At 45.1% G+C, this 26,846-nt stretch overlaps 1 protein-coding gene across 1 annotated transcript in view; it reads left to right on the forward strand.

The window, feature by feature from the left end:
* Nucleotides 1-12,694: 12,694 nt before the first annotated feature.
* Nucleotides 12,695-26,846, forward strand: part of LOC119167367 (uncharacterized) — a 40,722-nt gene continuing 26,570 nt past the window's right edge. Inside the window, exon 1 of the mRNA XM_037418840.2 lies at nt 12,695-12,851. Within this exon, the coding sequence (XP_037274737.2) occupies nt 12,794-12,851 (58 nt within the window). The 5' untranslated portion in view covers nt 12,695-12,793. The remainder of the gene's footprint in view (nt 12,852-26,846) is intronic.

Genomic DNA, 26,846 nt, shown 5'->3' on the forward strand with positions numbered 1-26,846 from the left:
CCAAAGTGGCACCAATATCTAAGATAGGTAGAGTCCGGGGCATAAATAGACGTAGCCACGAGCGCCGAGCCAATTCAGACATAGGGTATATTAACATGCAGGGTGGTTGGAACAGGCTGAAGTGGGAAGAGATAGAAGAACAGCTAAGGGAAGAGAGACCGATGGTATACGGTTTTGTAGAAACACATCTCAGGGACATGGAACAACCTCCGAACCATCCGGACTACGCGTGGGAATATTGTAATAGAACAGAAGGCAGCAGAAAGGGGGGTGGTATTGGGGCATTCATTCATAAAAGTACAGACTGGCAAAGGGTCAAGCAGGAGTGCAAGGAACATTTATGGCTAAAAGGGAAAGTGGCAGGTCAAATGACACTCCTTGGTTTCGTGTACTTGTGGACGGGAGCAAAGGCCAGAGAGGAAAACCAGACAATGGTAGAGTGTATATCAAAGGACATTCAAGAGTTGGGAAGAGAGTGCGAGATAATTATACTAGGAGACATGAATGCGCACATAGTAGATATAGATGGGTATACCGACCCGACAGACAAAATGATCATGGATATGTGTGAAAGGCTCGATTTGATCATTTGCAACAGTACCGAGAAGTGTGAAGGGCAAATAACATGGGGGTAGGAAGGCTTCAGTCGACGATAGATTATGCACTGATGTCACATAGGATGTATGATAAGCTCAGGGGAAGGCACATAGATGAAGGTGGTTCCAGAAGTCTGGGTAGCGATCACAAACGTATCGAGCTAAGTTTTGGAAGAGCAGTGAAAGTGGGAAGGAGACAAGTTGAACAACTACAGGAAAAGTTTTATCCGGAAAGGCAAATTGAAATAGCCACTAAACAAATTGAGAAAGTAATCACGGAGGATAATAAGACATTATGGACATACACGAATCTAATTAGACTCTTTGAGCTAGAGCTTGCTAAGACGCGTGACAAGTCACCCCGGAAAAGAAGACACAAACCCAAAAGTTGGTGGGATGAGGAAGTTAAGAGAGCCATAGCAAAACGTCAGGAAGCCTCTAGGGAACACAGACATGCTAAGCAGCGGGGTGAACCGACAGATGATGTTGAAAGAAAATGGGCAACTTTTCTCAGCTGTAGAAGAGATGCATCCCTTCTGATCAATGAAAAGATTGGAAGGAAGGGAGCTCAGTGGCTGGCAGAAGTACATAAAAAAGATAGAAAGGCAGCTGCGAAATTTTGGAACCATCTAAACTTCCTAAGAAATGAGACGAGCCAAGAGCAGAGATTTATAACTACAGCCCAAGGTGCTAGGCTAGAAGGGGACGAAGCTATTGAATATATAAGAACAAAAGTGACAGAAAAATTTCGACAAAGAAGTACTTTATGCACCACAATAGACAAGGACGAATCAAGTGGTGCAATGGCTCCATTTTCACAACAAGAGTGGGTAAGGGCTGAGAAAAGGGTTCCTAGTAGTACATCAACAGGCCCAGATGGCATTCCAATTAGGCTGATAAAGACATTAGGTCCGAAGTCTAAGCAGGCTTTGAGAGAGGCAGTGAGCACAATAATATTCGATGGTGAAGTTCCCGATGGATGGAAACTTAGCAGGATGAGCATGATCTATAAAGGAAAGGGGGACAAAGCTGACATAAACAACTACCGTCCTATAACAGTGACATCAGTGGTCTACAGGCTTGCGATGTAGATTATAAAGGAAAGACTGCAGGCGTGGATAGAGGATGAGGGGGTGCTGGGGGAACTGCAGAGTGGATTTCGGAAACACAGGAGGTTGGAAGACAATCTGTTCTCACTGACGCAGTGCATCGAAATAGCAGAAAAGGAACACAGGCCCCTGTGGCTAGCATTTTTGGATATCAAGGGAGCGTACGATAGCGTGGTTCAAGAGGAATTGTGGGGAATACTGGACACACTAGGCGTGGAACATGTAGTCACTAATATTTTAAAGGGTATCTAGAAAGGTAACAAGGTAGTTATAAAGTGGGAAAAACAGGTATCGAAGCCTGCAGAGGTAAAACGGGGGCTTAGGCAAGGTTGCCCCCTGTCACCCTTATTATTCATGATGTACCTACAAGGATTAGAGGCAAAATTAGAGGGAAGTGGACTGGGCTTCAACCTCTCTTTAGTCAAACAAGGAAAACTTATTGATCAGGCACTACCAGCATTAATGTACGCAGATGATATAGTGCTAATGGCCAACAACAAGGAAGATTTGCAGAGATTGATGGACATCTGCGGTAATGAGGGAGATAGGTTAGATTTCAGCTTCAGTAAGGAAAAATCAGCAGTCATGATTTTCAATGACAACGAAGGTAGTGAGCTTAGAATACAGGAGGTCACGCTAGAGATAACAGATAAATACAAATATCTGGGCGTATGGATAAGCAATGGGACCGAGTATCTGAGGGAACACGAAATATACGTGACGACTAAAGGTAACAGGAATGCAGCAGTCATAAAAAATAGGGCACTGTGGAATTACAATAGGTATGATATTGTGAGAGTAATATGGAAAGGGGTCATGGTTCCTGGGCTGACGTTCGGCAATGCGGTCTTGTGCATGAGATCAGAAGTTCAAGCAAGATTATAAATTAAGCAACGTGGAATAGGAAGGCTTGCTTTAGGAGCTCACGGGAATACACCAAATCAGGGAGTACAAGATGATATGGGATGGACATCATTTGAGGGCAGGGAAGCTAGCAACAAGATAAAATTTGAGAAGCGATTGAGAGAAATGGGGGAAGAGCGTTGGGCTAGGAAGGTTTTCAGCTACTTGTACATGAAGAATGTCGATACGAAATGGAGGAAGCGAACCAGGAAGTTGACTGGTAAATACTTAGAAAACAGCAGGTGGCCAAACCAAAAAGAACTATCGGTTAAGAAGAAAGTGAAGGAAACGGAGACCGACATGTGGAGAATGGGCATGATTAAGAAGTCCGCACTAGAGGTCTATCAAACGTTTAAGCAGGAAATTGCCAAGGAAAGGATCTATGATAATACTCGGGGCAGTTCTCTACTGTTTGAGGTCAGAACGGGAGTACTGCGAACCAAGACATATCGGGCCAAATACGAAGGGGTAGACACAGTATGCAGTGCGTGTGGAGAGGAAGAAGAAACTGCCGAACACTTGATAATGTTCTGTAAAGGGCTTCACCCTATAGTTCAGGATGATGGCGCAGATTTTTTCAAAGCACTGGGGTTTAGGGACTGGGAGGGCAAAATAAACTTTAAGCGGGTAGACTCCACTAGAAGGAGGTTGTCTTATTGGTGGCTAAAGTCAAGGCGCGAGTGAAAATTAAACTCTTCACTGCAAAGTACGAATCCTCAAACTCTTTTTTAAGGAAAAAAAATAAATATAGTTTTTGGTTCATTATATATTAGGGCTTGGTGGCGCTAGCCACCGCCCGATCTAAAGGGTACAGCCATATCCATCTATCCATCCATCCAGCGTAAGCCCTGTAGGCGGAGCGAGCGGCGTCAGAAAAACAGTGGCGCAACTCTGCTACCTAAAGGTAGCATATACAGTTAACTCTCTAAAAGTTGTAGCTCGCGCATGCCACACACCGGTAGCCATACCTGCCTCATAAAGCACCTTTCGCTAAGCTGCGTCTGAACCTTTCTCGACGTAGGAGACCTCTATTTTACACCCTTCAAAAAATAAGTATTTGTTCCGGAGCATGCACGTTTTTCCATTATATGACCAGAAATTATCCATGCTCTGTGACGAAAACATTATGCATCTGTGCATGCGCATTTTTTGAAGATACGAGCCGTTTGATTTGCCCTAGAGATGCTGTTACCCCCAGTGTTGTTTATCTGCCACACGAGAGGATAAGATAAGACGTATAACTACAGTAATTTCACTTTAAAGTTACGCGTCACATTCTCCCCATCTCATTGAAAGGCACGCTTGTATTTTTACACAAAAAATAAGAGTCTCTGGCATGTCTGGACATGCGAAAGACCCTTCGGTCGCCTTAAGAAATAGAAAGAAAATAGCGATGAGTCACCCAAACATCATCATTCAATGTGCCGCAAAGTGCTTATTTGAAGACAAGTTGCACCTTCCGCATTAAAAGGAAGAAATTATTTTGTTAGCACGCCACCTGCTTCCAGGAAGTCCAATCTAGCGCATCAGGACTTCAGTTCTGGGAAGAGTTGCACATTCGAGACACAGTGCTTGACCAGGAAGCCTCAGACTCAGTTCGTGTTGCAGCGTACGCGTGGTTTAGCTCCCTACCTTACCTGTGCATTAAGCTCATCACATATCTCCCGGCATAGTGGTCCACGCTACAAACACAGTCCTTCAATTTTCAATATGTTCGCTTCGTATGACTACTTATTGCGTGCATATTTCGCGCTTTACGACTTGAAATAAAGTACTTTCATCACTTACATGTCACGCTTCCCATATATGCAGCGGAAAGCCAGAAGCTAATTGTGAGGTCATATTCATAGATTTCGACTTGACGCATTGATCGGAGGTTGATCAAAAAGCAGTGGGATGGTCTGCAAAGAAAAGCTAAGCCAACGAAGTAGCTGTTAGGTGTTTTTGTTCTGAATCAATTATATTAAAATACAAATGCGGAAAATAACACCTATTGCCATGGAAACTTTTCCTAAAAACCATTTCCTAAAACGAATGCAGAAATAACACCTACTTCTATGGAAACTTTTCACAAAACTGATACCATAATCATGGTATCAGTCTTGAAAGTCATTAGTAGGCATACACGCCACATGGTAAGTTGTATTCACCCGATCCAGGAGTGGCATGGCAAGGAAAAAAAAAGAGGCCTAATCCGAATGAAACGTGATAGAATAAAACTTTAGCGAGAGTGTTCTTAGCACACACGTTCTTCTAATACACAATCACCAGCTAACGCAAGAATGTGGTGTAACAAATAGCAGAAGCGGAATCGTCCCTTCAAGGCCAACGTTCAAACGCATTTAGACGGTGCAAGATGACGCAATTAGGAGAGGCTGCAGCTTAATTAGAGTCAGCATGAGTCATAGTAGCGACATCAAAGAAAAAAAACTATTTCTTCACAGATCTTTCCTCGTCCTCTTCCGAGACCTAAATACACCACCTGACATCCGCTCATTCTCAAGAGGCACTTTGATTTGGCTACGGACAATCTGCCACCGCCGCTGATCACCGGCGCACTTAGCGTTTTCCGTCACGGAGAGGTGCATTTTCCTTATTAGCGGCCGGCGAGCACGTGTCGCACCATGCACGAATGTCAGCAGCCAGCTGTAGGGTGTAGGTGCGACCTCACACACTTACAGCAGGACTGTCCGCTGGAGGAGAGGAAGTGAAATGGATTTTGCTACACTTCTCCCACACGTTTCTAGTCGAGTCTGAAAGAAAACATGTTTTGCAAAGAATAGAGTAGCAAGACTGATTTTTTCTACTATGTGTAAATAAAAATAGAATATGACGACTCGCTTATGACAAGAGCTTGTCTTTAGCATTAGGTTTTCTCGTGGTAAACATCGGAATTATATGTAGTTTTTACAATGTAATGTTAGTGGTCCTCGGCTGCTATTATCGTCGAAAACCTGCGTGACTAAACTGCGTACTTTAGGCCAAGGCGGTACAAGTTCGACTGAGCTAGTACGGGGCAGGTCATAATGCCCCCCTTTAGTGACAAGGGGGAGCCCATTCCCCTTATGTACCCATGGGGAGTCGACTAACAGCTCATATTGATACCTATATGATTCCCGCCTATTTCACAGCCAGATAGCTCAAGCGCAATACCAAGCTTGCAAAAAAAAAACTACTTTTTTCGCTCTAATAATACAACGGACAGAGAACACAAAGAATGAATATCGAACGAGTGAGTAGTGCAGCGATTTTGCTAAAGAAAATGCTGGGCAGTGTTTAGAGACCAGCGTAAGTGTCCTGTACGAATGATTTTTATCATTGTGCTTCTATTAGGAACACTGATGAAATTTATAAGGCTGCCAGAACTTTCTAGAAATTGATATTGGCATAACGCCCTGGCTTATGATGGCTCTTCCAGATGGAGAATTGATACTGCGCCAATAATTTTTACAGCGAAAGCTGTTATCAGATCACAACGGAAAGGACAGTAGGTGTCCGCCTCCACTGCCGCCGATGTTCACAACCGCTAGGGCACAAAAGTATAAAAAAATGATACCAGAAAAAAAAAACCGATTGGTATAGATCCCACGTGCAGTGAGGATCGATGATATGCGAAGCACAAATGAGGACGGTTCAATTGTCACTTTAAAATCAACGCAACAATGCGAAGCGGACGTAAATTATGGCGTACATGACTTACATGCCATGATTATGTTTGCACCTGGAATTTGTGCTGAGTCATCCATTCACGTTCCGTGATTCCAAATTTTGTATAGGTGAAGCTAGCGAAACGGCCGCGAGCGCGCTATGAGCGTAGCATGTAGTCATGTTTTACGTGACAAAGCATTTCATAATTATCATGTTTGCACGTGCCATTTATCTTCGTCGTCTATTCACGCCACGTAACGCAAAGCTTTATAAGTGAAGTTAGCAAAACAGCCGCGAGCGCATTATGAACGTGGTATGTACTCGTGTGCTGAGATGACACGCATATCATGAGTATCATGTTTGCATCAGTCATATACCTTCACAATCTACCCACGTCACAAAACACCGAATTTGGTATATGTGAAGCTAGCGAAATGGCCATGAGCGCACTATGAACGTAGCATGTATTCATGATTCACATGGCACGCATGTAATGATTATCATGTTTGGACGTGTCAATTACCTTCGCAATTCATTCGCGTCATTTAATACCAAATTTGGTATATGTGCAGCTGGCGAAACGGCCGCAATCACATCATGAGCATGGCATGTACTCGTGTTCTTGCATGACACGCATGTCATGATTATCATGTTTGCACCAGTCATATGCCTTCATCATCTGGTCATGTCACGTAATACTAAATTTGCTCTATGTGAAGCTAGCGAGACAATTGCAAAAGCATCATGAGCGTGGTATTTGGTCATGCTCTTACATGACAGGCATGGGATGATTATCATGTTTGCACCAGTCATATAACTTCATCGTCCATTCCCGTCACGTAATACCAAATTTGGTGCTTATGGAGCAAGTGAAACGATTGGGAGCGCATCATGAGCGTGTCATGTAGCCATGTTATTACATGACAGGCATGTCAAGATTATCATGTTTGCGCCAGTCATATACCTTCATCCTTCATTCACGTCACGTAATACCACATTTGATGTATGTGAAGCTAGCGAAATGGCCATGAGCGCATCATGAGCGTGGCATGTAGTCATGTTTTTACATGACACGCATGTCATGATTTCCACGTGAGGGCCTGTCACTTGTGTTCGCCATGCAGTTTTGAGATGTCATGTGAACAAAACCTCCGCAGGAATAACAAGACCCTGACATGTATATCATAACATTCATGACATTCATATCATGATTTTCATGTTACGTTTAGTCACTTATGCTCATCGTAAAGTCATGCCATGCCATACAAAGTTTGGTATAGATCCCATTATCCAAGCGGCCAGGATAGAGCGAAAGAGAGGAAAGGCAGGGAGGTCAACAAAGCTTGGCTCGGTTGGCTACCCTACACTTGGGGTGGGATAAATAGAAAATAATAGAAAGGAAAGAGAGAAAAAAGAAGGAGAATAATAAAGAAATAGATAAATAGACAACTCGATACTACTCAGCGTGCTTTCACGCTGTTTTTTCACAAGCGTTCTTGCAGTCTGGCAGTCCTTGCAAAGCACAAAGGAGCTTTTGTGGCTTTGCGCGTATTCGAAACCATCGGCGAAGGTCCCAGGACCTTTTTTTTTTCTGAAAGCGGTCTTGAATCACGCTGACGGAGCTTGCCTTCCATAACCGTTCGTTGAGATTGGTATGCTGGACAGAAGCATAGAATGTGTCCAAGCGTCTTCTCGCAGGGGCAAATGTCGCATGCCAAACTGGTGAGCTAAAAGTCATAGGCGGCTAGAAAGATAGATATACAGATACGGCCAAGCTCGCCGAAGTTCGGTGAGAAATGCTTCGCAATAAATATTCTAACGTTTACTACTTACTGACTATCATCGTCAATGAAGCATTAGCACCTCTAACAGTGGATGATGTACTGCACCCTCAACCCCGCTTTTCAATATCGACCAATAGAGTCAAAATGGCCGACAGATGCAAAAAATCACAGCATATCCACGGAGTAAATGATGATGAGAGGGGCGAAGTGTCCATCAGTCCGTCCATGCTTCCGTCTGTCCACGCGACCATCTGTACGTCCATCCATGCGTCCATCCGTCTGTCCGTGCGTCCATCCGTGAGTCCGTTCAATCATCTGCCTGTCTGTCTGTTCGTGCGTCCATCCGTCCGTACGTCCGCGCGTCTGTCCATCCGTCTGTCCGTATGCTAGTCTGTCTCTACGTCTGTCCATGCGTCTTTCTAAAGAACACGTCAAGTGCCGCCATCTTCCATCTCGCCTCCACTGTGGCGCATACCCATTCTAGAGCGGGTATGTGCCACCGGTGGCTACGTACTACTACGTACATACATACGTAGTAGTACGTAGTAGTACGTAAATGGACAGACCCACGCCTTAAAAAGCCTCGTCCCTAAAAGTGGTGCCTGTTAATTTTTGCTAGCACCGAGCCCTTGTCCATTGGTGAGCCACCGCTCCATTGGTGGGGGGATAGGGGGGATAAACAACAAGAGGGAAGGCAGGGATGTTAACAAGGCACATGCCCGGTTTTGCTACCCTACGCTGGGGGAATAGGAAGGGGGCATAAAGATGAGAGAGAGAGAGGAAAGAGAAGAGAAAGAGAGAGAGAAAAAAAAGAGGATTATCAGTCAATCGGCTGGCGCGTATGCAGCGGTGGCACTACACAAAAGTTAAAGGTGGTCACATAGGCCTGTAGTCCTCAAAAAGCACAAGACAGCTTTGACTGCTTTTTGAGCCAACGAAAGGCGATGACGGTGTTCCAGTAGCATCTGCACAGAGAGTGGCCGATCGTCCAATTGTCGCAATGCATCCGAAAGCTTCTGTCTTTCAGAGGCAAATCGAGGGCAATGGCATATCAGATGGTCGCTTTCTTCTTTGGTGCAGCAGACGTCGCATTCCGCATTGACGGTCAATCCGATGAGGGTTCTATATGCTTTTGTGATGCAACCCCCAACCAAAGGCGACAAAGAAGTGAAGCTTCACGTCGACGAAGTGCGGATGGAGGTCGAAGTTCCAGTCGAGGGTTTATTTGGTATAGTCTCGTATGTTTTATGCTTGGTGTGTTCCACTCCTGCAGACTCAGACTACGTGCCAGGTGACGAAGTTGCTTTGCAGCGTCAGTCCTTGACAAAGGAATCGGAAGGGTGTGTTCTTCTTGGTGCGATGTGCGAGCCGCGTTGTTTGTGGAATCATTGCCACTGATCCCACAATGGCCAGGAAGCCACTGAAACTTGACCTCGTGGCCTGTTTCTGTGACGTGGTGAACAAGCTTGACAACTTCGTAAGTTAATTGTTCATGGCAACCTCGTCGAAGGACTGACTGCATGCTCGGTAGGACTGGTTTTGAGTCGGAAAACACAGTCATTTTACTCGGTCTTTGGGATTTGATGTACTCTAGGGCGCCACGCAAAGCCGCAAGTTCTGCCGCTGTGGACGTAGTGACATGGGACAGTTTGATTCTCAGAATGATTCCTCTAGCTGGAATCACCACCACACCACCAGAACCAGACGCTGTGGTTTAATCATCGGTGTAGATGTGCACGTGGTTGTTGTACATTTCGTGCAGATGGCTCAAGCTCAATTGTTTTAGGGCTGATGAAGGCAAATTTGATTTTTTCTGTATTCCTGGAATTGAAACACGTACTTGTGGAAGTGTCAGGCACCACGGAGGATACACCAGTTTCTCAGCAGGCGTAAAACTTGACGTAAACGACGCACGATGAGCGCAGACAATTGCACTAAATTTCGTGCGGGGCCTCTCAGTAGCGAGGGTTGCCAAGTGGTGGGAAGGATTCCTTGCATGTTGCCTGAGGTACGTACGCATCGTTTCAATGATGATGTGCGTCATGATCGAGTAGTCCTGTGCAATGGCAATTGTTTCAGCTGTCGATGCGCAGCGGGGTAAACCAAGGCATATCCTAAGCGCTTGGGCTTGAATATTTTGGATTGTGCGCAGGTTCGTTTTGCACGTGTTAGATATAACAGGTAGGCTATACCGGAGGAATCCAGTAAATAATAACTTGTACAGCTGTAACATAGACTCGACAGACATTCCCCAACTTTTCCCAGCAAGAAACGTGATTGGTGAACTGCCAACATATTACAATACAGTAGAAACTGTATTGGTTGATGTCACAAGAGCTGATTTAGACGAATTGGCTATATACCGCCGCAAACAAAACCGTGTGTATTCGCTACGCTATGCCGAGAAATAAAAAAATGATGTAATTGGAAAAATTGCGAGTAATGTATGGGATTTTCACTTGGGACCTCTGCGGGGCCGCCGAGTATTCACCGAGCCACGCTGGTTTTTGAAATGCCTTCGATAACACTCGCTTTTCAGGTGCCATCGTGGAGAAGGAACCGGGAAAAGAAATACGGGAAGAGAAGCGGAGTGAAAATTAGATGCCAACAAAAGAAGGAATAAAAGCTCGGAGCATGTACTGCAGACCAATCAATTGAAAGCTTTGACGAAAGATCACCAGGTTTACTTATATAGAGAGTGCCAGTCCAGTCTCCCCAGTAACACAGTTATAACAGTGCTGTCACAACAGAGACAGCAGCCGGCTTCTCAGTAAACACTACACCACTTAGAAAGAAAAGGGCGTGGATAAACTGTGTTCTTGCTCAAATCTCTACGAACTTGAGCACTAAGCCCACTGTCATATCTGGGTGGGCGGATGGGAATGCTGAAACTTTATCGAGTCCATGCACCTAATATGGCAGTGAGCTCATTTGTTGTTTACGACACATAGAGAAACACAAAACGTTTGCGTCAGCTGTATACTAAGATATTTGTTTCCTTTTATTGCGATTGTTCACAGCGGTACGTTCACAATGAAACTTGCATAAAACCATAACTTAGAAAAGAACACGACCTCATACACCATAGAATGAAAGCTTAGAGCGAAATAGACGCGACACAGAACTACCAGAAGACGGTATACTAACGTAAGAATCGCGGCGGCCGCTCGCTATATATTAATGACAGCTAGATTCTAAGGCAGCTTTTAAAATCACAATTCAAATATACTGCTCGAGGAAACTCCGATATCCTGCATTCAAGAAGGTCGAGTTAAAAAAGATTGAAAAAAAAGCTCAATGCATTACGTATTCTTTTAGAGCCTGACAACTTTTTTTCCGTGGAGAAAGCAAAAACTGAAAAAAAAGCTCTAAAAACAAAAACGGAAACAGGGCCAAATTATGACCCACTTTGGTCGCCAGTTTCCGCTCTTTAAAACTGCTCTTTTCCGGAGTGGCAACTACAATCTTCGGTTTCGAGAACGCGCCCACGCCAATTGCTAAGCAGACTTAAATGCTTATGGTTGCGGTGGTTACAAAGTTCTACGTGACCACGCACTAGCTGATATATGAGGCAGGGAAGTATTATGTTCAGACATACGCGCCAACGGAAACAAGACCGCAAGGCGTTAGCCTTCGTCCGAGCCGTCGGGTAATGCAATGCGATAAGAACCAGAGTAATCACCTGCTTGAAAACCGTAAGAAAACAATCCGCTTGAGTCCGCGCCTCTCGCCTTCTGGAGAGAGAGCACTTCTCGCCCTGGAAAAGAACTGCGACTTTCAATAATACGGGCGAACTGCGTTCGCCCTCACCACTATGATCGCGATATGGACACTCACAAGTGACCTCTTTATTCTCCCAGTGTCCCTCTCTGACTTACAGCAGGAGCTCCCCCTATGGCGAATCCGCAATCACTCTCGAGTCTATTAAATTGTGCGTTACGCAAAATCCTACGAAGATAACGGGGGCTGTGACTTCCCGGCTCGTGAATCTCTACGGCCGAAACGCACGGCGAAAAAGCTTGACGTCTCATCAATGGCGTTCGTGCAACACGCAAAGGCTCGGTGGGTCAACTGCAATCTTCTCCTCGCTCTCTCTTTCTTTCTCGGTGCATTCGTGAGTCTGTATTTGCTGCAAATTAGCCAAAGGCTTGTTGACGTCTTTATTACCGTTCGCTTAGGTATTTTTTATTCTAATATATTTCTTATCTCGTCGAGTCGTTCGTGGCGGCGAAGCAAAGTCGAGAGAAGGAAACAGACGAGGAAACCAGGCTTCCAGTGTGCGACGACTCGCAATAAGTGAACGCGAATGGTCAAGGTGAACTGCAATGTCCCGCAACACGTGCGAGAGACGCCGAATTTCTCTCCCCCCCCTCAAATCTCCTCACCCTCCATCTCTCAGATCTTAATACTCTTTCTCACGTCGTTCCGTTTGGTGGTCGCTGCAGAGCACCTATAGCTGTTATCCCAACATACGAACAAACACCTACCCTCTCCTATTTTCTCTCAAACATCGCAGCCTGGTCACACCTTTCGGCCCAACTGCTGACGTTATGGACCCCTTCCACACGCTATATACCCATTTATGCTTGTTAGTTTTATTCGTTACGTGGTATTACGGTAGGAAGAAAGAGCACCACTTTCTTTTTTCCTCATGTGTGGGGGCGAGGCATTAAAATGAATCGCTGTTCCGGATCGGCGCTCAGAAAAAAGTAGGATACGAGCGGGGACGACGTGACAGAAACGTGAGGTAACAATGTCGGCAACTACGAACGGCGTGGTGGCGCTTGCACTCTTAGCGGCCTGCTTTGTCGGTGAGTAGCGAGCTGAAGCTGAATCACAAATTGCTTTCTATGCACGTGCCATCTTGCGTAAGACTTGCGGTATTTTCGGCTTTCGAACGAATATTTTGTTACTTTTGTATATCTCTGCTGGTAAAGTCAGGAAAGGTCGAGCGCTAGAAGTTAATCGCTTTGATGCTAATGCGCATGCTGTATCACTGTTCGTTTTGTTGTTTAGAATATTGAGCGAATGGAAAGGTTAACCACTTGAAATGGCTTTACCTGAACTGATTCGTAAAATGGTTTATACTAGTGAATACTTTGCCACTGCTAAAAGAAATAAAGACGCTTCTGCCAGGCAAACTAATGAGTCAGTGCGCTGCTTGCCGTGAATTTAATTCGAAAGGTAGTGCATAGATGTGGGTACCGGTGACGCATGTGGCATTTCCTGGTATGTCCATTGTGGCTCATATTTAGAAGAGTTGTGTATTCAAAATGAACATGTGTCATGCACTTATTTTTGCATGCTGAAGAGCTACCACGTGGAAGATATGAGGAAAGTGAAAAAAACATCCCGTAATCTTATACAAAAAGTGGAGATAAAGCGTGGTAATAGAAAAAAATGGCAGCATATCCACGGAGTGAATTATGGAGAGTGGGGCGAAGCATCCGTCCGTCCATTCGTTCTTGCTTCCGTCCGTCTGTGTGACCATCCGTGCGTCCATTCACCCGTCCGTGCGTGCGTCTTATGTTCGTGCGTCCACATATGTGTCTTCTGTTCGTGCGTCCGCACGTCCATCTGTGCATTCGTCCCTGCGTTCATCTATGCATCCACCCCTGCGTCCGTCCATGCGTCTATCCGTCGGTGCAGCCATGCGTGAGTCCGTTCATGCATCTGTCTGTGTGTGCGTTCGTCCATCTATTCAACACTCCAAGTAACACCATCTCGCATCTTTTCATCATATATTCCGCATATGCACCGCCATCCAGCGGAAATTCCAAGTACTGAACGAGAGGTGGCACACGCCCACTTTCTTAGGGCTTGCGCATCGTGTCTACTTCCCACCTTTAACCACCTCGAGTTCATGGTATATACTAGTTCACTGTATTCACGGCACTGCGGCCCAACGCTCCGTAAACCTTTCTAAAGCTAAGGAGGTTACACCCAGCGAGTATAACGTAGCAACCCTTTCTTGTCAGATAGTGCTCAATGTACATGCCCATGGCTGCTAAGAGGGAATGAGAGACAGGAGAATTCGACTTTTAGTTAACGCGCACGCTGCGAATTTCTTATTGTTCAACAACGCACAGAAGAAATCTCTCACCGGCACCACCTTGGAGGTCAAAATGTAAGACTGGTTACACACTACGACTACTACTACGACTACGAGAGACAAACAAGTGCCGCTATAAAAAGCTTCGCCCCTAAAAAGAAAGACACCAGGACTGCGCGGAACGCGCACCTTTTTCACAGTGAATGCTGAAAGAAGGGTCTCTCTATAGCCATTTGTGAACTCTTTTTAAAAAAAATAAGCACAAGTAAATTAGCATGTGTGGCACCAACTGCGCCACAAACCACCATAATTTTTGTGAAGTGGTGGTGCACTCACGACGCTATTCGTTCTATGGAGACGCGAAGCAGCCGCTATGCATCTGTACGGCGTCACATCCGAATTTCTTATGCGCTGGCTGATGACGGCGAACAATTTAGGCTGAGCCTTTTTGTAATGGATTGCATGCTTCAAACGACCCGCTCGTTACGTAATCACAGTTGTGCGTTACCTGGTTGTTACTGTAGCCTTATGTTACAGTATATTGAACAGGTTCACGTGGCTCCTTCTCTGACACGAAGCCTGGATAGTGTTTGCTTGCAAAGCAGCTTCAACCTGGTAATCGCTTTGTGGTAGAATACTCTCTTATCACGCAGAGGGGGCGGGTTCAAATTCCACTCACTCCTGGATATTCTATATTTCACTTCTTTCGCCTTCCACGTGACAGTGGTTACGGGCACCGAAGTCAGTGGCGTATAATTATACAGTGTAAAAAGCGGCTGTTGTTGTCATCTCATGCCTTATTGTAAATACTAATTGTATTCCGCACCTCAAGTGGCAAGCTGATTTCTTAAAAATGTTGCCTAAAAATAGATTCCCGTAGAGACTATTCGGGTGAAACGGTCCAAGGTAGTTCGGGGTAAAACGAGATGGGGCTAATCTTGGTCTTTGCACTACATATCTCAGCGTCACCCGCAATCCAGTGAAAACTGAAAACCGAGTCCTTGTTTCTAAACGAAAATTTAAAGACTCTACATGCACTATGGCACATGATCTGTGTAAGAAGCTTGCAAAGCGAGAGCTTTCGAAATTCTATTTAGTCTCCTTTCTGCGTAATAACATCATCACTTTTACTTCTGATGAACTGTGGTAAACAAAGTATTTGCATTTGTTCTTGCGTTCTGTGAATCTTACCCATTGCACGTGAGGCTGCTAGCTGTGGGATAACCAAACACTTTAAGTATGCACTGAAAGTGTTCAAAATTTGAAAATATGGCCAAGTGCGTATCATTCAGCGGTTTATCAAGCCTATCTAAATCACGGTGGATCTTATCGCGTGTCGAATGAAACAGATTAAGGCATCCTCATAAGCTGGTATTCATGATGTCAACTCTAAGGTACTAAAAACACTGTTTCTACATCTAGCATTGCATTACACCACATCTTTCGACAGTCGCTGTCGTCTGGAAAACTGCCAGATGACTGCGAAATTGCCAAAGTAGTGCCTATCTTTAAATCTGGAGATAAGAATTTACGTGAAAATTATCGCCCAATATCACTCACTTGCATCTGTTTCAAACTACTCGAACACATAATCGCTTCCCACGTCTACAGTCACCTCGAGACTAACAAATTCCTCTTCTCAAACCAGCACGGATTCAGAAAAGGCATGGCATGCAAAACACAGTTATTAGAATTTACCACAGACATTCATCACAACATAAGCAGTGGCCTACAGACACATTGCGTATTTCTTGATTTTGCCAAAGCATTTGATCGTGTCGGGCATTGCCGCCTTATTTCAAAATTATCTGCCCTCCGATTAGACTCTCTCACTTTATCCTGGCTACAAACTTTCCTTTCCCTCCGCAATCAGTTCACAACCGTTAATAATTCTACCTCGCCCTCTTCATAAGTTTCTTCTGGTGTCCCACAAGGGAGCGTCCTAGGCCCATCACTTTTCCTTATCTACATCAATGATCTCCTATCTAATATATCGTCAATTATCACAATCTTCGCGGATGACTGCATGCTCTACAGACCCAAAAACTGTCCAAATGACCACCGCATCCTTCCAAATGGTATGAACACTATCTCTAACTGGTGTAACACTTGGCTTATGACAATAAATACTAATGAATTCAAAGTTGTTTATTTTGGATGAAAACATTCCATCTCCGACTTTTCATTCCACGTACAAGATGACATACTTTCGCGGGCATCGTTCTAGAAATATCTGGGCGTCCGCCTTACACCAGGAATTTCCTGGCTAGAACACGTCACTTCTGTTTGCGCTAATGCCTCCAATACCTTAAGGTATTTGCGCCGAAACCTCCGTCATTGTCCATCGAACGTTCACAAACTGTCTTACCTTACTTTCGTACAACCACAGTTTGAATATGCCTCACCTGTATGGTCCCCTTCTGCTCAGTATCAAATTAACATGCTGGAAGCAATTCAGAACAGAGCCAACCGTTACATTTCTAAAACTACGACATTCAGTCTGGTGTAACTCAGCTTAAACTTGACCATTCTTTCCAAGCATTGCATGTTCGCCGTAACGTGTCCTTGTTATGGCTATTTCATAAGTACGTGTACAGTAACAAAACATCGTCATTGCACCTTAAACGCTCCCTCTACACGTCACGCAGGTTGCATAATCATCTCAGCTTCGCGCGCATGTTTGGTAACACAAACACCTTCAACACATCAGCACTACCGCAAGCCATCCGAATGTGGAATGATCTTTCCGACAATACGCCTCTGATAGTCATTCTAACACGTTTCGGCAAAAACTTTAGATGCATTTCTTTAGCACCGTCGAGAGGTTGTTTTACTAGTTTGATTGACAGATATGTGGGGTTTAACGTCCCAAATCCATTATATGATTGTAAGAGACGCCGTAGTGGAGGGCTCCGGAAATTTCGACCACGTGGGATTCTGTCGCATGCTCCCAAATCTGAGTACACGGGCCTACGACTTTTCCGCCTCCATCGGAAATGCAGCCGCCGCAGCCGAGATTGATCCCGCGACCTGCGGTGTTTTACTTGCTTAATGTTTGAGCTATTCTATGTTGTGAAGGGTTGGCTTTTATTTTCATCAGCAAGTTGTAATAGTTGTATTCTTGTTTCAAGTGCTGCTGAGTTTTTGTTACACCACATCATGCTGTTATTATTACCCTGTATTGTATAGTTGTTTCTTACCAGTTTATTTCCGCATTCACTGTAACCCCCCTTACATAAAGTCTTCGGGCCTGTAAGGAATTTTGCAATAAATCAATAGCGCCTATCACTTTCCCTTGCCTCCTTCGCACTCGCTCGGGGTATCTGCCATATAAGCCATGACATGCACGTCTTAACGGATTTTGCGATAGAGGGTAGATGGGCGGTTACCGGCCTCACGCAACTCGTTTTAAAATGAGATGCAGAGAGAGACTGGGCTTAATCCTTTTTCTCGTAGACGGTCGGTCGCCACCACAGGCACGCTCGCGGCGAAATCGTTGAACTGTACTCGCTGCTTTTCGTTGAGGGAGCACAAGTTCAGTCCAGATAAAGGGTCTTGCATTTTTGTGCCTGCATCGCCCGTCGTCTTCACGTGCGTGCCGTACGTGACACATCTGGTAGAGGTGCAGGGGTATGTTAGAGCCTGGTTTTTCAAGCCATAAGCTTAATTCAAAGAGCGATGAAGAAGAGATGAAGAGAAGTTGCCGAAACAGGGGTCTGCTGCCAGAGTACGGATTGCTGCCAGAGAAAATTCAAGCAAAAACGAACACCGTTACAGCTCAAATGAGTGAGCCTTCACCTTCAGATGCATTTTTACTGTGGTAGCCCACGAGAACCTCTTAATTCCTATGGAGAGGCATGCGACGACCCGAAGGACTGGTATGGTCAAAGTACGTGGGTCGCAAAACGTGGAACGAAAAGTGTCGGAAACCTATTGTCACAGGCATCAACGCCCACCGACAATTGAAGCGTGACTAGGCAAGGAGGGGACAAAGAATCAAAACTGAAAACTCTATTTAGGTTTTTCTACAAAAAGTAGTAAATATATATATATATATATATATATATATATATATATATATATATATATATATATATATATATATATATATATATATATATATATTTATATATATATATATATATATATCAAACCATAAACTTACTTTACGGTGTATCTCACACCTGGCTAAATGATTTATTGCCTCAATTTTTCATATAGTGTCATAAATGGTGAAGAGGGAAGGCATATCCAGGCAATTGGCTATCAGAGCTTGCATTTATTTCGGCTTGTTTTTGGTTGGGGTTATTGCCAGGTCAACGAAGCATCGCTCACTTTTCTGAGGTAGTTTCGTGCGTACCATCAGTAGTTTACTTATTTCTTTGCGTGTGTTGCTCATGTGGCATTTCAGAGCTGAACTAGCTCACAGAGTGTGTAGATAGCCGTTCTCGTGACTTCCAACTGCTTTCGCTGAGGCACAGCCGGTTTGCCCTCACATTTGGTGACGGTAAAGGCGACACGCTAAGCAACGAGACGCTGTACTCTACAACTGACAAAGGTATGTTTTCGAAGCTGGTGTCTCGCTGCAGTGGTTTTCGACGATTAGGCAACTTGAGTTTTCGAACTATTATGCTATTGTGCTCATGAAAAGTAGTCTCAGTACGGCATCGGCGAAGTTTTTGGGCATATTGCAAGTACGTCGTTGGCTTCGGAAAATGACTTTGCTTCTTCAATCTTTTGTTGTTTGTTTTTTTCTCACATCCAATTAGCAAGCCACAAGGCGCAATAGAATCGCGTTCCAAGAACAGCGCCAGAGGGTCAGAAATTAAATAATTCAATTTCGCGCCATGTATAACAAATGTGCAACGTCTCTACCAGTTCCGGTAGTGAAGTCATATTTTATTATTTGTTTTTTCTTACCTGTCAGTTGTCCCCTCTTAACGTCGATGGCGACGATGGCAACGAGTAGCCGACTTCTGGATCTATGAACTTCTATGGAAGTTACGCTCCTAATTTACAATGCGTTGGGACTGGCTTAAGAAGTTCGAGCGTGTTGGAACAAACAAGCAGTGGGTTGAAGAGGACAAGGTGCGTCTCGTATGCTTTTCTCTAGAAGGGTCTGTGCGTGCTTGGTTCGAAAACCAAGAGTCCTCAATCACGTCGTGAGGCTTACTCAAGAGCAGCCTCCTGCGTACGTTCGCTAGCATTGTACAGTAAAAGAGAGCGGAAGAGCTATTTCTGTGGAGGCTCCTGCATTCGATTGAAGGTGGGGCAATGTTTGTCCAACAGATCAAGTGCCTTTTTTACAGAGCGGATCCCGTGAAGCCAAAGGAGAAAAAGCTGTCATACCTTCTCCGACGTGTAAAGGAAGAAATTTTTTTCTGGCCTGATGCGAGACCCACCAAGAAACATTGAGGGCTTTGTCGCCGATGCTGCAAACGTTGAAAAGACGCTTGACCTGGAAGAAGGAGTGTGGACCTCTTGAACAGGTATCTTCAGTTTCTGCCGCTCAATTCGGTGCACCAGATGCGGATTGTTTTCGGGACGCCATCCGTGCGGTTGTAGAAGAGCAGCTTCGAAAATTGTTGCTGGCATCGCAGCCCCAGGTCGCAGCCTTTGCTAATGTGATTAGGCAACAAGTCTAGCAAATCATCCGTGAAGCACCCCCGTCATTCTCTAACACTGAGCTTCTTCGCAGCTCGATGGCACTGCAGTTATCCGACGCCACTGTAGTGCGTAACGAGACACAATCTCATCAGCCGCACTTTTCAGCGCCACTATGCTTTGAAAGCCGCCCACCATACACAGCCACCCCGTCGTGGTGGTCTACTGGCTAAGGTACTCGGCTGCCGACCCGCAGGTCACGGGATCGAATACCGGCTGCGGTGGCTGCTTTCCCGATGGAGGCGGAAATGTTGTAGGGCCATGTGCCCAGATTTAGGTGCACGTTAAAGAACCCCAGGTGGCCAAACTTTCCGGAACCCTTCACTACGGCGATTCTCATAATCAAATGGTGGTTTTGGGACATTATACCCCACATTTCAATCAATCAATCAATCAATCAATCAATCAATCAATCGCCCACACAGCCATCTACAAACGCCATCTCCCGAAAAAATATGAAGACTGGAATACATCTAACAACCATTCTTTCTGTTTTCACTGTGGTGAAGCCCGCCACGTGTACCGCCGCAGCTTCTACCATGACCTAGGCTTCCGCGGTTTTCCCGTTGACGACCCTCGGCTCCGGCAATGTGAGAGGCCGGATGAAGTTGAATATATTTCTTGAGGTGAATATCGGCCCAATTTTCACTACAGATCACCATCACCTTTGTTTCGGCGCCCATCTCAACCTGGCTATGTAGGAGCGGCACGGGCTAGATCTCCAAGCATACGTATGGGAGACTGAAGACAGCAACTCATGGAGGTTCAGTTGCTGCCCGTCAGACTTCTGAACAGCCTCTTCTAGTACAAGAAAATCTGCTGAGCACACCTGCAACAGCCGTACAAGATGTATCCGCCGGTTTGGAGGGCAATGCGTCGACGAGGAACATGAATACCGGCTTACGATGAGGCCATGACTCCAGACAACGTAGCACGTGCAATGTGATGCCACAGTAGTCAGATATGCAAGTGCTCTTAGGCAACAAGAACGTATTTGCGCTCGTTGACACTGGCGCCGATTATTTCGTTTTGAGCGCAGAGCTTTCAGCTAGACTGACGAGAAATCTCATAACAAGGGATGGTCCGCAAATCAGAAGTGCTGGTGGTCAACTCGGGGTACCAAAAGGAAGGTGCACGGCTTGAGTGACAGTGTGAGATGGCGTATACCCCTTGGCTTCGTCGTATTAGGTCGGTTCTCTCGTGAATTTATTCTCGGGCTAGATTACCTGCAAGCAAACAAAGCTGTCATCAACCTACATGCAGGGACGGCTAGCCTCACAGCCGACAACGCCATTAACGAAGATCCGAATGCTCCACCGTGCATCTCACTTGCAAACCTCGACGACCAAGTCACACCACCACCATTACAGGTGTCCTATAGCTCTCATGGGCAGCACCGATGCTATGAACTTTGACGGCCTAGCTGAGACTCAGCCTGGCTTACTCCTCAACCAGAAAATGTCTGTGGCAAGAGGTGCCACTCACTTATCCGGCGGGAAACGCAACGTCCTGATCACGAACTTCGCACTTGAATGTCGACATCTCAATCAAGGCCCATCGTAGCGAAATCACAGACAATTTCAGGGATCGCTGATGTCGTCACGCTCGAAGTGCAGGAACCTCGAACAGCAAATGTCTGCTTCGACGTAAATCCTTCGCTACCCCAAAGTAAATAAGAGCGTCTTAGATCACTACTCTTCATATGCCAGGATTCTTTTGCTTTATCTTCAAAGGTGCGTCAAACAGCACTTTCTAAACACCGCATAATTACAGACAAAACAGCACGACCCATGCGGCAGCCCCATATTGCGTGTTGCTAAAAGAACTTGAAGCTATCAGCAAAAACGTAAAAGAAATGTTCACAGATGGCATAATCGAGCCATCTAAGTGACTCCCGTCGTGCTCGTGTTGAAGAAAAAGACGGTAGGCTAAGATTCTACGCGAACTATGGCCGGCTCAACAAAATAACAAAGAAGTACGTTTTTTCTCTTTTGCGAATAGACCACGCACTGGATCGAATGTGCCATGACTTCTGATTGATATGTAGGGTTTAACGTCCCAAAACCACTATATGATTATGAGAGACGCCGTAGTGGAGGGCTCCGGAAATTTAGACCACCTGGGGTTCTTTAACGTGCACCCAAATCTGAGCACACGGGCCTACAACATTTCCGCCTCCATCGAAAATGCAGCCGCCGCAGCCGGGATTCGAACCCGCGCCCTGCGGGTCAGCAGCCGAGTACCTTAGCCACTAGACCACCGCGGCGGGGCAGTGCCATGACTTCTCATACATAGATTCAATAACTTGCAACTGGTAGATTGAGATGGACAAAAAGACAGGGAGAGGACTGCAATCATCACACCAGACGGTCTGTACCAATTCAAGGTTATGCCATTGGGCCTTTGTTACGCACCCGCCACTTTGCAGCCTGTCATGAATGCAGTGCTAGCTTGGCTAAAATGGCAGACTTGTTTGGGGTACGTTGACGATTTCGTAGTTCTTGCGCCCAACATTGAGGAACATCTTCGGTGGCTGGAGGCAGTACTCAGTGCTATCAGGGCTTCTGGACTGATACTAAAGACCGAAAAGTGCTTATTCGCATACCGACAGCTCCCGTTCTTCAGCCATGTTATGAGATATGCAGAAGCTCTGCCAGATGCGGACAAGACTGCTGCTATTCGCCCATTTCAGCAGCCCCACGACAAAACGTGTCGGGAGATTCTTGGGGCTGTGTGCATACTGTAGGCGTTTTGTTAATTGCTTCTCTGAAATCGCCGAGCTGCTCATACACCTCAAAAAAGATGATGTCCCATTCGAGTGGCAAGAATCATGGCAGAGAGCTTTTTCACGAGCTGCAAAGTCGACCGCGAGAACCACATGTTCTTGCACACTTCGCCGATAGCGCGGTAACCGAGATGTCCGTTACCGCGCTATCGCCGAAGTAAATTATTCCACAATAAAGAGAAAATTCCTGGTAATAGTGTGCGCCATATTCAGATTTCGACAGTGCATATACGACAGACCATTCAGCGTCGCACGGATCACCACTCACTCTGTTGGTTAGCAAGCATTAAAGACCCCGCAGGACGTCTCACTAGATGGAGCTTAGGCCTACAAGAGTTTGACGTGACCGTTGTATACAAGAATGGTACAAAACATTCCGACGCGGACTGTTTGTAATGAACACCCACAGAGTAGCCTTCATCCAACGACGACGACTAAGAATTTTCTAGGGGCAGTAAGAAGATTAGTGGCGAATTCCACTTCCGGAGTGGCCGCAGAAATCCTTGAGCGAGCACTCAGATTGCGCAAACCAGATCTGCGAATGGAACACGTGAGTGCCCTGCGTGAGGCCACTCCGGAAGTTGTTCACGCATGTGTCACTAAACAGGTGTGGAAAACAGTTTTCTTTTCCGCTTTCAACGTTTCAATGATAACTGTATCGACACCACAAAACACGCATTTCGACCACGCACTCACAGGGGTACCGCTTTCAGATTTGAGGAATGTAAACAAGTGCGCAGGGTTACTAGACCGCCTCAAAAAGCGTTGAAGACAACCTCCCGACTGTACCGGAAATGACGGCAACGCATTCTCGGAGTTCCGGCGAAATCCGTCTCGGCAAGACGGAGCACGGGGAACATTTCGTCGTGGAGTGGGTTGCTCCGAATCTACCAGTGGAAAACGCGAATTTGCTCCGAATCTACCAGCGGAACACGGATTTTCAGCCGCGGAGCAAGAAAACTTGCTACCACTCAACGAGTGGAATTCGCCATAAGTTTCACCACAGAACAATGTAATGACCAGAAACAACGGGGCATCAGTGAGTATCTTGAAAAAAAGACAGAGGAGACATTTCACGGCTGTTCAAGCACAGCCCTTCAACGTCCTGTTTGTACAATAGTCTTCTGGTGAAGAAGAGCTTTGAAACCACCAGAGCAGCCTGCCTTCTTGCCGTCTCATCCTCTTTGTGGTCTAAAATTCTGCGGGCCTGTCATGAACAGCCTGTATCCGGACACCTCGGCATCACGAGGACGCTGTCACATATTCATGAAAAATACTACTGGCCTGGCCTTACAACAGACGTTTCTCACTACGCGTTTTTCACTACGTGACGTTTCTCAGCACGCCAACTTCGAAGAACACCCCTCGCTAAACCAGCGGGCTCCTAAAACTAATTGCACCTGCTAGAAGACCATTTAAACAGTTCGATACAAATTTTTCTTCGACCATTCACAACGCCGTCGACCGGAAATAAGTGTACTCTAGTGACAACAGATTACTTGAGCTATTTGCATAAACACGAGCACTTTTAAAAGCCACCGCTCAAGAATCTGCCATATTATTCGTCAGTAACATCGTTTTTCATCAAAGGTGATAATTACTGACAGAGGAAAAACCTACTGTAGGGATCCTACGCAAGCGATATTGCAGTATAGCCAGACTAGTCATCGCAGAACTAACGCATACCATCCACAAACTATATATAACGGCCTCACAGAGTGAGTGGCTCCACAAGAAAATGGCAGACATGATGTCAATATACGTAGCGTTGATGACAGAACGTGGTACCAAGTGCTGCCCTTCGTAACGTTTGCCTACGACACAGCGTTGAAAGAGACCACCAGATTGAGCCCGTTTACGCTTGTGTATTAACAAACACCTACAACAACAACATTAATTGATGCCATGCTGCCTCGTGTAAACGACAGTGACGCGAATCCTGACGTAGCTCAATATTCATGTCGTGGCAAAGAAGCTCTCCAACTCGCCTGACTGTGGCTAAGGAGGCAGCAAAAAATAAATGCCCATGACTACATGCTTGGGCGAAGGTTACAAGAGTACACTCTCGGTGAGCTTGTGTGGCTGCGGTCACCTGTTCGCCGTCGCAGACTGAGCGAAAAGTTCTTATTACGTAGCTTCAGCCCATACAATGTCCTACGTCGTTTCAGTGAGGTGGACGAGATCGCTCCCGAACGCGCGATTCAGCGGCAGCGGCGTAGTGAGCCACTAAAGCCTTTCTACGAACGGTAGACGACTGATTTAATTGTGTACAAAATTTATGGGATGACCTTCATGTGCGTGTTCGCAAGCACTTGTGTGTTTTTATTTATTTATTGCATTTCTTTTTGCACTGTTCGTTTCTATTTTTTGTTTATGAGTGTGTTTTTTGACCGTTTGCACCAAGGTCATGCTGTTTTTTTCAGAGGGGGGCAGTACCACATGCGTATCATTCAGCGGTTTGCCAAGTGATAAGGAGTATAACTTTCGTTTGCCTTTTTCATGTTAGCTCGGGGTATTTGCCATAAATCACGACGTGCACGTCTTATCGGATTTCGCTATAGGCGGTAGGTGGGCGGTGACCAGTCTCACGCCACTCGTTTCAAGAATGAAGTGCGGGCAGTGACTGGAGTTCATTCTTTTTTTTTTTTGGTAGACGGTCACTCGCCGCCACAGCATGCTTGCGGCAAAAGCCTTGAACTATATTTGTTGCTCTTCGTCGAGGAAGCACAAGTGCCCTCCAAGTAAAGTGTTTTGTATGCTTGCGCCTGCATCGCCCTTCTACTTCACGTGCGTCGACAACAACAACAACAACAACAACAACGACAACAACAACAACAACAACAACAACAACAACAACAACAACAACAAAAACAACAACAATAATAATAATAATAATAATAATAATAATAATAATAATAATAATAATAATAATAATAATTACAAATTTCCTTCAAACCAATATAATCACTCGATTGACTTGGCCCAGGTTAGGTGCAGTGGTTATACGACATCTCATTATAGCTTGCAATGAAGGCACAAATACTGCAATCTCGGAATTTTCAAGGCAGTAAAATCTTGAGAAAATAAAAGGAGCCAGTCAGTAGGTGGTCACTGCAGCGGTGTATTACTTTATATGAACTTTTTGCAGCCGCTTACTACCCACGGCAGCGAACTGTGAACTGTTACTAACTTTTCGCCCCATGTTTACTACATTAGTACGTTAGCACAAAGGTGATTACTGCAAGCGAATGTGTAATAAATGCAAAGGTTACTATCTTTCCTCGACCGTTACTATCTTTTTTGTTACCTGGCCGTTACCTACCTAACGTAAAAGGTTACTTTACCCTGTTATAATATATAAGAGTAATTGACTTGACATATTACATTTATTAGAAAACTACCAAAAAAGTCCGTTTATCAAGAAAATATATTTTTACTTTTAATTTAAAAGTACGCCGTTTAATTATCTGCTTATGAATACGATATTGTAAAATCGGTGAAGCGGATGTTAAAAAGCTTTGAGCAAGTGTTATACGTGTTTCATTACACATATTCTTTCAGAAAAAAAAACACGACAAGTGGATGTCAAAGAACCCAACGTAGCCAAGCTTAATTCGGTGTTCCTCACTTATAGTCACATGTCTCTCTTATAGTCACTTGACTGTCTCATAGACACATCAGGGCTTTGACACGTAGAAGCCCGCAATGATAATTATGGACTTTTTACGGCCTCTGTACCAGCACAAATATTCATGATGCGCATTGACTGAATGCTGGTAGGTTTAGCACCTTTTTTGTTTTGCTATTCTGTATGAGACTTTCTTGTCACGATCCTAATAAAAATAGACATGATATTATTTGCTATGACAATAAGTAAATGTCTTTCACAACGTCACGAAGCAAATCTAAAAAGTTCGAAGGGCATGTGGCTTAAAGGCACATTATTCTGTTACTTATCCTGAAGCACATTTGCACACCTAAGCACATTAATATAATGCCTATATATACTTCTGCAGACGATTATGATATAGTGTCACGTAACACATTCCTTACGTTTGTGTTTCCTTTGCGGACCAAGAGTGATGCTGTGCTTAACAAAGGAAACAAGGCACGTCTTTCTAACGAGGACTTGGGAAAGATAATACTTAGAAAATTTATGTAAACGAACACCTATATGCTCTACCCTAAAGCGGCTTCTTGGAATTGCTATATGTAGAAAGCATGACCATGAATGGAAGTCTGTCGGGTGCTACAATGTCAAAATTTTTGCGATGAAGTCTGACGACGCACATATTGGAAGAATAG

Source organism: Rhipicephalus microplus, chromosome 6 (assembly GCF_043290135.1).
Source record: "Rhipicephalus microplus isolate Deutch F79 chromosome 6, USDA_Rmic, whole genome shotgun sequence".
Taxonomy (NCBI): domain Eukaryota; kingdom Metazoa; phylum Arthropoda; class Arachnida; order Ixodida; family Ixodidae; genus Rhipicephalus; species Rhipicephalus microplus.